The 13,169-nt window shown below is 41.1% G+C and overlaps 1 protein-coding gene across 10 annotated transcripts in view; it reads left to right on the top strand.

The window, feature by feature from the left end:
- HDAC9 (histone deacetylase 9) overlaps window positions 1-13,169 on the top strand; it is an 880,403-nt gene that overhangs the window by 594,856 nt on the left and 272,378 nt on the right. For all 10 annotated transcript variants that reach the window (XM_077491260.1, XM_077491259.1, XM_077491263.1 and 7 more), the window contains 2 exons: window positions 8,465-8,591; window positions 12,786-12,907. In XM_077491260.1, the coding sequence (XP_077347386.1) occupies window positions 8,465-8,591; window positions 12,786-12,907 (249 nt within the window). The remainder of the gene's footprint in view (window positions 1-8,464; window positions 8,592-12,785; window positions 12,908-13,169) is intronic.

Genomic DNA, 13,169 nt, shown 5'->3' with positions numbered 1-13,169 from the left:
GCGGCATCCGATCATGATTAGAGTTTGAGAGTTGTGTAAGACAGCTCAGTCAGTGTGCTGAGAGTGTGCAACACAGAAACCTTGGCCGTTCATGGATGCATGTGAGTGTTAAAGCCTACCCTCTTTCCTCCTGCACATATGCCTTACATGGATGACAAGAGATTAAAGGGGTTGTAAAGGTTCAGATTTTTTAAAATAAAAATAATAAACATGTCATACTTACCTGCTCTGTATAAAGGTTTTGCACAGAGCAGCCCCGATCCACCTCTTCTGGGGTGCCCCACTGGCGATTCTGGCTCCTCCCCTTCATCGAGTGCCCCCGCGGAAAGCCGCTTTCCCTGGGGGCCCCTGTGCGGGCACGCTCACAAGTCCTGCTGTTGCATCCATTGATACAGACAGCGGCCCCTGCTTTGATTGACAGCAGCAGGAGCCAATGGCTCATGTTTCTACCAATCTGTCCAATGGGATGAGAATCAGTGGCTGGAACGGACGGGCTCAGATAAGAAAAAGGATGGGGTCTCCGGGTGCGCTGCAGCAAAGAAGCTTTTTCACCTTAATGCATAGAATGCATTAAGGGGAAAAACTTTGAGACATTACAATCCCTTTACACACCAAAAGTTATATTCTATGGGTGTTCCAGCATAGGGAGCTATGGGTGAGTAGACTAGGGATAATGATGGCTTCACTGATCTCCCAGCACTGTTAATGATTCTTACGTCTTGTTCACATGAAATGTACTAAAGCATATGCCCGTGGAGGGTCATGATTACCTGCATGGGGATGTACGGTTGTTCAGTGCATCCCCCATGCAGGCAGTCCCATTGATGAAAATTGGGACATAGCAGCCACAGCCTCTGCTCCTAATTTGACCTCTGTGAAGGTTCATGTCCTCCAACTTGTACAATGTGCGTTCTGAGACATGCATCCACACAGAACACCTGTGAACGAGGTCTTATGCCCAGATCATTAAATTGTTTGACGCTTTAGCTCTTTACGGATATGCAGTCAGCTTCTAAGCATTTCTTCTCTTACATTTTTTCCACAGAAGCCTGTCTCTTCCATATACCACATAAACTAATCAGACTGAGGAGTATTTATTACCTTTAAAACTCTGTGAATGGTAATTTATTCTGACAGCAGTAAGAGAGTATGAACAGGGTAATATCACTGACATTTCAGAGGAAAGTTTATAAAATAACACGCTGTGGTCACTCAGATTGCAGCCATGGCAGGTTTCCACCGACCGGGACAAAGCGTGTCCACTCCGACCTCAGAAATATGCTACTCAATTTGTAACCTCAAAATGATTGTTTGATTTGATTTTAATTTCTGTTTTCCCCCAACTCCAGTTTCTGTTTGCTCTTGTAATCAGTGTCCATTATGGAGTGTCACTAACAACTTAACATCCTTTATTCCCAGTCAGATGTAAATTCAGTGTGTCAGTTCGACCTTGCTGACACCTATCGGATTGCTTATAAAACATACTTTATTTTCCATCATACTTGCGGTTGGCAAGGACTATATGTTGTAATAAAGCATTTTCCCCTATAATTCCAGTGGTCTGTTCCTCACCGACATGTTTGTTCTTAAACCATACCTATGGAATATGAAATTGGCAATTTCTTTAAAAAAAAATACTATACTTCCCTGTAAAAAATGTGTACCAACCTAGGGGCAGTAGGGTTACAGAGGTCAGCACCAAACCTCCAAAGTAACAATTTTCTTCTTCATTTGTGTCTATCTACTGTCTACCTTTAGACATTTGTGGCTACACTAGGGTTGCCACCTCATCCCTTTAAACCCAAACACATATGACTTACACAGGTTCTGAGGCTAATTTAATGCAGATAAGGCACCAAGTGAGTTTAATTACCACCTTAAATAGCCACAGAACCTGTGTAATTAGTATGTGTTTGGTTTTAAGGGATGACGTGGCAAACTTAGGCTACGCTTAAAATATAACTGTAGGGGAAAGGGTTGCAGGGGATGATATAAGCAGTCACAAGGCTCTTTATCATTCAGGAATCTTCCATCTCTACTTTCTCTTGCTTAGTGTTCAATAGAGTTGAAAGGTAGTTCAGCATATAAAGCATATTCTTTGCTGCCTCCAATGGCTCATTTTAGTGGTACGTTTACTAAAATAACCACACGACACGAGGAGGGTAGGTTATACAGAATGGCATTGTCATGTAGGTAAGCCTAGGCCAACATGATTGTTAAAGATGGCCTTGCCTATAGGGTGCCTTTCATCATTTTGATATTACTAGGGGGCATCAAGGACTTGGAGGTAGGAAACACCTCTTCCAGCTGGATACTGTAATCTTGGTGGTTGCCAGGCTTGCAGTGTCACTTCCAGTCTCTGCCATTGCTTGAATGTAGTATTTAGGCTGAGTACAAGAGGGTATGGTGGTTCTAGGGCCCAGCTGAGGCTTTTTTTTACTATCCAACACTCTAGTCCAGTGAAGTTGAAGTATAACTAAAGACAAACATTTTTTCAGTTATGGATATAGTGGAGAGGGATTAGACCTGTCAGGTTTTTATTACCTGACTGTGCTGCCATTTTTGGCATGTTTGCCATTAAAAGTGAAAGTAAAATAAAGTTTGGGTTCTCCCCAGGGCAGTAATAGAGGGAAAATATTCCAATAGGGAACCTACTTCTAGTGACCCTGATGACAACCAGACATTCCCTCCTCACTTTGAAGAAATCTCCCCTCATTTCCAGTTTTGAAAATGGGACAGGAAGTGAAGAGAAATCTCCCCAATAGGACAAAATAAATAAATAAATAACCTGTCAGGGTTTATAATCGGTCCCTAAGGCTGGATTCACACCTATGCAGTTTTGGTGCTTTTTACATTTTGCAGATTTGCACTACAGTCCATTTAACATGGTTTCCCATGGAACACGTTCTGTAGTGCAAAAAGCACTAAAAATGCATAGGTGTGAATCCAACCTTACTCTATTTAGTTCTACATTAAGACATGGCATAGATTTAAAGAATCACATTGAATTCAAGCACACTGGAACTTGCCAAGGATCTCACCAATTAACTTCATGATTGTTCACAGTGTAGTCTGGGTGGTGGTAGGGTTATGGCTCTTGCTAATATTTGTGTACTTTTTTTTTTATCTTTTAGCGATATAATGGTGCTGTAAGTTAAACAGCATTTTTTTGGAGGTAAGCGTGAATGCACAACCTTTACTGCTTCAGGCCCTACCAACCAAAAATGGAAAAATCAGGGCGTAAGGCTCCTGAGAACATATAGCTACCAAACCTTTTAAAAGATAGGACCGATATGGCAGACTTTAACAGGACCAGTGAAGGACATCTAAACAAAATAATGCTAAATATCTGTCTTACAAAATAGTTTAAAATATTAAACAAATATAATCAATTGATCAATATTACAATGTCAAGAGGTCGGTGTGTTTCACATCTTTGCTTTTTCAGGACCTTAAATTCTTGACTTAAAACAGAGATCCTGTTCAGAAACAGAAAAGGATATGAACATTATTTACATTTTGATTCAATGAGAGTGCAGCTGCATTCATATTAACACAAAGAATGACGTACCAAGTGTCATAGGAGAGCAATCCAATAACCAGTATCTTTAAACAATAAACAAATCAATATAAGTAAAGTACCAATAAACTTGAAAGTCTCTTCATTGGAGCAATTGCGCCTAATACGTAAGTATTATGAATATGGTAAGCTCTTAATTAATGTTTAGGGGTGGGCACTGGATGTGTGAAGTATTTCCTGCCATGGGTTTCCTATATAATGACATTTCCAGTGTTCCATCCTCCTGTTTCAATATGTCTAGATCGAGAAATGCTATTGATCGCAAATCATGCTGCATAGTAAATTTAAGATTATATGTGTTGGCTGCCAACCTCTACATAATTCTCAGCAGGTCCACTTCACTAGAGTTCCATACTTTGATGTAGCATATAGAGTATTGATTATACATCTTGTATGGATTGTATAGGGACATTGCTGATGGAGTAACTGCAGGATCTCCTGGCTCTGATTTGTGGCTGGAGGTAACCCTCTCTTTTCCAATTTAAAATTTCACCCTTAAGTACTGTATCATTTTGGTCAGCCTTCAACCTTATATCTATCTCAGTACTCAATATTACCTACCAACCCCACGTTTATTGGTATTTTTCAGAATAAACTATTTGGTCTTTCTGACCACTTTACTTATATTGATTTGTTTATTGTTTGAAGATACTGGTTATTGGATTGCTCTCCCATGATGCTTGGCACGTCATTCTTTGAGGGCACCTTTTAGATGTAAGTGGCCCTTTATGCAATTTTTTTCTATCGAATTGGTTGGTACGTTAATATGAACGCCACTGCACTCCCATCTAATCAAAATGTAAATAATGTTCATATCCTTTTTCTGTTTCTGAACAGGATCTCTGTTTTAAGTCAAGAATGTAAGCTCCTGAAAAAGCAAAGATGTGAAACACGTCGACCTCTTGACATTTTAATAACAGAGATCTTTAATCTACATATGATCGAGCATATTGACCAATTGATTTGATTTGTATAATATTTTAAACTATTTTGTAAGATATTTAGCATTATTTTGTTTAGATGTCCTTCACTGGTACCATTAAAGTCCGCCATATCAGTACTATCTTTTAAAATATTCTACGGGATGAGGTACCCCCATAGCCTATTCAACCTTTCAAGCTACCAAACCTTATCATACTGCAAGCCTTGCCCATTTTTCACTGCCTCATTGGGTGAAAAAACATCATTACATAGGGACAAAAGTACATCACTGTCTGTCAGTGATTTCAATATGGAATCCACAGCACTGAGGTCATTTCTCCAGCAGTATGATGGCTGAAACTGTAATTGCACCTTTTCTGGTTTCTGCCTTTTGCGTTACAAAAACCTAGACTTTAACATACAGACTAAATCAGTTTCTATAACAAGGACTTGACTGTATGGCCTTAGATCTGCTTTTACCTCCAGGGCTTCTTTTATTATTCAACAAATATAAAAGAAAGCATGGGTAAGGCCTCTTGTAGCAGTGTAGCTTTTTTTTTCTCTCATATATCTGAACCTAGGTGCCTTGTTGTCTATGGAACAATGCACACAGCTACATACAGATCTGTAATACAGTGATGTGCTCAGAGCCATAAAAAAAAGAAAATTTTAGGTTTGAGTGCAGTAATGTACATGCATACACATGTGTAAGCAAGTATATATAAGCATATACATGTAAATTGCAACACTGGCAGCTAGATGAGTATGAAGCAGAAATGTACACATGTATACACATATGCACGCTTTATTGCCTGTATACATGTATACAAAAGGTTGCATGTACTCAGGACAATTTGGCTAGCAAGATCCTGCATATAAATATTATTAAAATAGAACTATAGGCAAACCTTTTTTTTTTCATTTTAGATGGAATAAGATACGGTCATAACCCCTGTCAGTCTATTTGTTGCCCTCTGTGTACCATTGGGAAGAATTCTGTTCACTTCCTGTCCCATAGCCATAACAGGAAGTGAGAGGGAATCCCTACAAATTAAGGGAAGCTTTAGGGGACCTCCAGGTCACCAGAACTAGTATCCCCATTAAAATATTTCCCCTCTATTACTTTTCTGGGGACAATATTCGGGACTTTCACATTTAATGATAATGGTAAACAGGACAAATAGAGAAAGTGAATCTACCTAACCACGGGCACAGACAGCAAATAAAACATGGCAGGCATTCTAAATCCCTCTCCACTCTATCCAAACCTAAAAAAAGTTTTGCCTTTAGTTATACTTTAAATTATTAAATAACCTGACAATTCAAATATATAATCCTTTTAATCAGCTTCCAAGGGATGGCTACCAGACTGGATTTTACACAATCTGATCACCCTTCAGCCCACTAGTAATGATATTAATAATGATGAAGATTATTTTTACACATCTTTTAAGTAGGTAACAAACACCAGTTAATTTTTATACCATGGGGCATTTCCGTAGACCCTTGTTCAAATGCCTCTTCCTAACGGAGATTATATGTCTGGGTGTATTTTTAGTAGATAGGATGTTAAGGCTTCTACAGTCACAACAATTATTTCAAGTGTCTTCTTACCAACCTTGAACATTTTTAGATAGTTAAGAAATATCTGCAGGAAGTTTCCCTGAAGAGGAACCATAAAAGGATCTGAACCTGTTATGTGGTCAGTTGTTGAGATCTCTGTGTGCTCACTAGAGGGAGACAAATACATTCAGTTTACTTTATAGGTGAACGTCTCGGTCTTGTTTTATTGTGTTTTTTTTTTTGTGTGTGAATTGGAATCGTATCTACTCAAATTGTACATTTATTCTTACTGCAATGCTCAGGACTGTCCATAAAGCAATGTCTTGTGATTATTTTAGGAGTCAGTTTTAAAAATTAAAGGTTCCCTGAAAAGGTTACTAATTTTCAGAACTGACCAAATTGTTGTCACCTCTTAAAGTATATGTAAAGTCACACTAAACTCTAGAGCTGTGGTCAGCAGCTTATGTATTGTGATCTACCAGAAGATCCCGGACAGGTGACTGGTAGATCTCAGCCTGGGCTTGCTGACCCACCATTCCAGAACATCAAACAATGTAGAGGGACTACTTTTAAAGTTGGAGCTGTAGCAGGGAGCAAGAGCCGCATAAGCTGATGTCTCCTCTGTAGTGCTGGCTCCCGTCTCATGCGGCGTGATACCAACTGCACTCTTATCCCGGCTAGTGGTATCCAGAGTGGTGCCAGCAGCAGGAAAGAAGAGATCTTCAGGTCAGTGTGACGCAATACCCTGGGCATAATAGTACAGGACTGCTTTCACACTAATGCACTGCGGTTTACCCACACCCCGGGTACTGTGCAGTGTACCTGCAGCTTTCCTGCACTTAGCCATAGACTTCTATTATATCCTGTGGATTTGGTGCATTTTCTGAATTCACGAGTTTTGGTGCTTGTTCAGAAATTGCACCACACCCGCAAGATATAATAGAAGTCTATGATAAAGTGCAGCTAACCCAGGAAAGTTGCAGATGTACTGTGCTGCACTCTTGGTGCAGGTAAACTGAAGCACATCAGTGTGAAAGCAACCTTATAGGGGGCTCAGAACAGTAAGGGTTAATTTACATTTGCAGTTTGGGGGGTGGCAAAACCCCATAGTTGTGTAGCTGCAGTAGCCAGTAGAGATGGGCTCGGGCGTGTTTAGGATCTTAGTCCCAACCCACCTACGCGATACTGCCAGGAAGCTGACACTGCACACTGCTAATCACAGGCAGCTGCACAGTTGTAGTAGTTATATGCCCTGTCATGGATGGTGGGTGTAGCACACTTTATGTGTGAACGAGCCCTAAAGTTGCCACTGCCGAATGCAACTAAGAGCTCATTCACAAGTTTAGCAAGCACTGCTGCGCCTCTAAAAAATTATCCGAGTGTGTTTGACAGGTGTGAGGAGGACATATGTTGCTTCCTCACCACCTGATTTAAATCCATGCACGGGATTGCGACATGGTAGTACAGCAATTAGAGTTTTAAATCAGGTGTTAGGAGGTGACACCATGCCTGGTGATCTTTGACTTCTCCCATGTTGTTCAGGTAGATATCCACCTCTTTAGGGTTCCCAACCCTTGCTCTAGTCAAGAGGGTGACTTCAGGTCTCAGTGTCCCTATAAATGAGACCTAATTGTAAAAGCAGTGGACAGACAAGGCAAAATTAAGAAATAACCTTTACATTTTATAATTCCTTTCCCATCTTACAATGTAACTTTCAATTTAGGCTCTCACATGCCCAATGACCTATCCACCCACATCTCACTCCAACCTTAGGTGCAACCCTCTAATATTGGGTGAGGGTTCCGCTATTAGCCAAATCCTTCCTGTTCTTTTCATTACCTTTGACTTTGTGTTTTGTGAATTAATATTGACTTTGTATGAGAGAGTGAAACAATTTCTAATACATTTGCTCATTTTATGTTTGCCGTCTGCTCCCACTCCACCACGTAGGTGCAGAAGGTTTTTCATTTAGCAATCAATAAGCATGAACAGAGATTTAATTGACCTTAGGGGAGAGCATTTAATCCTTTTCCAACAGCCCGCACAATGCCTTGTGTGCTTTCAGAGTCACAATATTAATTTGAAACGCTGGCAGTAAGTAATTTCACATGTACCCTATGAGTAAACAAATAGTGTGGGAAGCAGAAGTAAATTGTCACTTTTATAGGCCTTTCCCTCTGGCTGAGTGTGTGCTGTGTGGACTTGTTACCTAGGAACTAGCAAAATGGACTCGCACTTCCTAAATCATATTTAACCCTCTCTGTACCTAAGGGACACACCATCCCATTAATATTTATTTATAGTGCTAGATGGCTGGTGTGAGAGTGTTCTCCTTCTGTCCAGAGAACTGTTTTGTTCCTTGCAGTTTAACACTTTAACGTGTTTTTTTTTGCCTTTCAGGAGCTGTTGCCAGCACCGAAGTCAAGCTGAAACTACAGGAATTCCTTCTGAGTAAATCCGCAACAAAAGAATCCTATACAAACGGAAACAGTCATTCCATAGGCCGCCACCCCAAGCTTTGGTACACGTATGTCATCAGGTTTCTGTCTTCTATTTCTGCAACTAACACATTTTTTGTTGTAGGACTTGTTCACAGAGGTGTCCGGATCAGAGGGTTGAGTCACAGTTTTACTATCCACCTAAGCCAGAGTATGCAGCCACTCTGTGTTGTACGCATTCAATGGCTGTGGCAAAAATAAAAACATGTCACGTTCAGTACCGACACTGAACACGATCCAACCAAGTGAATGAGGCACGAAAGCTGTGCAACAGCATGAAACACACATAGTTGTGGTGCAGTGGCTCAGCATTTCAGGGATAAAACAGGAACTGAGTAGGTGATATATCTCCTCCTCACTGCCTGTCAAATGGCTTCTGAAGAGCGATATGCACACCAGACAGCCCTTCGGGAAAGAACAGACAAACGTAAACAATGATACTTCAGCAGTTGTAGGATTTCTATAATTAAAGGCAATCTAATGGCAACCACTAAAATCTCATATAATTTTAATCTCTTCCTGCCGTCCGCTTGCATATATGGGGCCTCTCAGCGGGTGGGCTTTAACGCCGTGAGGCCTGCATTTATGTGGCCCTGTGTAAAAAGAAAATTGTGCTAAGAGGGCATGTCCTATGCATTCCCAGAACAGTCACCAGTGGGGACTGGAAAGCTGCCGATGCATACTTGCGATCATGTGACCACTGTGACAACCAATCACAGCAGACACATGACCTGAATGCTTGCCTCCGCTTTCCGGCATCTAGAAGTTCTAAAATGGGCAGGAGGTGGTGGTGGGAAGAGGTTCTTATTTTACTGTTATTTTTAATCTTTTTACATCTGCGGCTTTTATTAACAAAAAAGACCAGTAATCCTTTGAAGGCCCTTGCTCAGGTACTTCCTGTTATGGGGTGGAAGTGCTCTGTCCCTGCCTCCCAGTTTCTTTCCTGCATTGTCAGCTTATCCCATCATGCCCTTTCAATGGAACTAAAGGCTCTATCCTTTACAACCAAGGAAGGTGCATATTACCCTTTGTTTGATCTACAGTTGCTATGGTGCTGCACATGTGATCAGTTTTGACACCTGACATTTGAAACTCAACACCAGCCAGTCATTTCAGATAAAAGGGGATGGGCTAGAGCCTTTGTTCGGTTTTGTATTGCAGCCGCCATCCTTATTTTGGAGATTTTCCCTCCCTTCCTGCCAAAAAAAGGGAAGGGTTACGCTGGCCATACACGTATAGATTTCCATTCGAAAATTTTCGTTTTAAGAACATTCGTTTGATTTTCTAATTGTTAGTGGGGTCAAATCGCTGTTCATTTTCAGTGATGGGAAAATTCAAAGGGGCAAGAAGGAAAACTTTTCTAGATCAAACAAACTTTCGGGAGGTGTATGTACAGTAGTTATCATTCAGAAATGAAATTCATTTTAAAATTGAAAGTTAAAAGCAAAAGACAATTTTCAAATGACATTCGTCCATTCATCGAATATGCAAAGAGTTTTCATACGAATGTTCTCATAAAAAGATCTATATGTTTATTGCTAGCATTACAACTTCTGAAGCTGGGGTTGATTTTCTAAAACCAGAGAGTGCAAAATCTGGTGCAGCTGCGCATGGTAGCCAATCAGTTTCTAACTTCAGCTTGTTCAATTAAGCTTTGACAATAAAAGCTGAAAACTGATTAGTTTCTATGCAGAGCTGCACCAGATTTTGCACTCTCCGGTTATAGTAATGTGTTTTTTATTGCTGTTTTCTTCTACCTGTACTAGTGTCAATAAATTCCCCCATTTTTATGTATCAGTGTTAGGCCGCGTACACACGGGCGGATTGTCTGTCCAACTTAGTCCGCTGAAACACGGTTCAGATCCGCTCGTGTGTGGGCTTCAGCGGACTTTTTCAGCGGACTGTCTGACGAACAAATTCTTACGGAATTTCCGTAATTTTGTCCGTTCAAACTTGGTTTTGTCCGTCCAAACTTGGTTTCAGCGGACAGTCCGCTCGTGTGTAGGCAAGTTGGACGGACTAAGTATGGCGCATGCTCAGAAAGGATTTACACGGCCGAAGGTTGCATTGCAGTGTATAGGACGTCGTTTTTCTAGTCCCATCGTACGTGCTGTACACGTCATCGCGCACGCTTTCAGCGGACTGTCTGCTCATCGTGTGTGGTCAAGTCCGTTCATTCAAAATTTGGACGGACTGTCTGTCGGATTGTCTGACGAACTTAGTTGGCCAGACAATCCGCCCGTGTGTACGCGGCCTTAGGCCGCGTACACACGGGCGGACTGTTCGCCCAACTTTGTCCGCTGAACAGTGTTTCGGCGGACAGTCCGCTCGTGTGTGGGTTTCAGCGGACAGTTTCAACGGACAGTCTGACGAACAAAGTTTTTCGGAATTTCCGTAAAACTGTCCGCTGAAACTTGGTTTGAGCGGACAGTCCGCCCGTGTGTAGGCTTGTTCGTCAAACTAATTTCCGCGCATGCTCAGAAAGGATTTACACGGCAAAGGTTGCATTGCAGTGTATTGGACGTCGTATTTTTCGTCCCGTCGTACGTGCCGTTCACGTCACCGCGCAAGTTTCAGCGGACTGTTCGTTCGTCGTGTGTGGTCAAGTCCGTCCATGCTAATTTTGAGCGGACTGTCCGCTCAAACTGTTTGACGAACAAAGTTGGGCGAACAGTCCGCCCGTGTGTACGCGGCCTTAGAGCACCAGGAATCCCCACAATGAGATAACAAAAACAGAAATGCAAATTCTTCCCCATGTCCAAAAGTAAAAAAGAAAAAGAAAACAAAAAAAAAAGATTTGTCTGGGTTTAGGCTTTAGGAGAAAATTAAAAGTGCAATAAGTGAAAGCATTAAGATGGGTTATTTATGACTTATGAACCACTAACGACTTATAAATGTCTTCTGAATTAATGTTCATTTATACTTCACCATTTCAACTATGTATAATAAATGTTTAAAATCTATTTTCTGGCTCATTTTCTAATGCTAATGCCCTGTACACACGGTCGGACTTTCCGACTGAAAATGTGTGATCAGATCGTGTTGTCAGAAAATCTGATTGTGTGTGAGCTCCATCTGACTTTTTCCGTCTGAATTTTCGACACACAATGTTTGAGAGCTGGATCTAAAATTTTCCGACAGCAAAATCCGATCGTTTAAATTCCGATCGTGTGTAGACAATTCCGACGGACAAAGTGCCATGCATGCTCAGAATAAATTACGAGACGAAAGCTATTGGCTACTGGCATGTTTATAGTCCCATCGTTCGTGTTTTACGTCACCGCGTTCTGAATGATCAGATTTTCTGACAACTTTGTGCGACCGTGTGTATGCTAGACAAGTTTGAGTCAAAATCCATCTGAAAAAATCCGATGGATTTTGTCGTCGGAAAGTCCGACCGTGCATATCAGTGTATCATAATGCCGATATGAGCTTGTTGTCGGATATTCCGACCGTGTGTAGGCTCCATCAGACATTTGCAATTCCGATCGTCTGTACACGGCATAAGGCAAAATACTGGTCAATGATTAACATGTCGTTTACGAGGCGCCACAGGTCAATGCGATGTTTATACTGATGGTGTATGGAAAATAAATAGTGGCCATTGTTCTGTTGTAATCGGTCTCTATTTTCTATGCTCCCTGTTCAATGTATGTCTCAAGAAACACCAACTGATCCCTTTGTTAAAGTGGAATTCAAGATTACACCTAAAGCCAGTACGCTGGCAGGACGGTTAGAAAAAAGTTTTGCAAGCCGCATCTTTGCAGCACTGTAGGAGCAGTGTATACACTGCTCCTACAGTGCCACTGTCCATTGAAATCAATGGGCAGTGCTGCTAAACTGCCGGCAAAGCGTTGCTGCAGCGCTGCTTTGCGGGCGGTTTTAACCCTTTTTCTGATGCTAGCAGGGGTTAAAAGCGACCGAAAACCTCTGCAAAAACAATGGTAAAGCGACGCAAAAAAATCGCAGCCGATGCCCCCAACACCCCAGTGTAAAAGTAGACTAAAGGATCATTTAATCTGCATTATTCTTTACCATTATTTACGTGTCCTTTATGTGCTGTACAGACTATAGAGATTATCCATCACATATACCTGCAGACAAACAGAGCAGAAGCTGATAGACAGATATTCAGGCCAATAATCGTTTCATGATATAATTCCTTTTACCTATCTCTCTGCTTATAACTGGTGTAAAAATGTATATCTATATTTCTATTGTAGGGCAGCACATCATACTTCATTGGATCAAAGTTCTCCTCCATTAAGCGGGACCTCTCCATCATATAAATGTCCTCTCCCTGGAGCACATGATTGCAAAAACGACTTTCCTTTGAGGAAAACTGGTAAGATTTTATTTTTATTTTTTAACCATAAGTGCCAAAAAAAATCTGTTTGTCCTATCAGTGTTTGTCAATGTTTACAGCAGCAGCCTGTCAGATTACTCTTAACTTAATCAATAAAGCTTAGAGCTAAATACATTCAATGAAAGTAGTCAATTTGGGGGTGCAAGATAGCTGCAACTTGAGCCTGTTCTGCTCTGCCCTGGGTGTATTGCCTTAAATAAAACTGATGACACTTACTAAACTATTGTCTAGATCGTCACAC

The sequence above is a fragment of the Lithobates pipiens genome, unplaced genomic scaffold (genome assembly GCF_037356315.1).
Source record: "Lithobates pipiens isolate NorthernLeopardFrog02 unplaced genomic scaffold, aLitPip1_a1.2 Scaffold_19, whole genome shotgun sequence".
Taxonomy (NCBI): Eukaryota; Metazoa; Chordata; class Amphibia; order Anura; family Ranidae; genus Lithobates; species Lithobates pipiens.
This window is presented reverse-complemented; position numbering and strand designations above follow the sequence as displayed.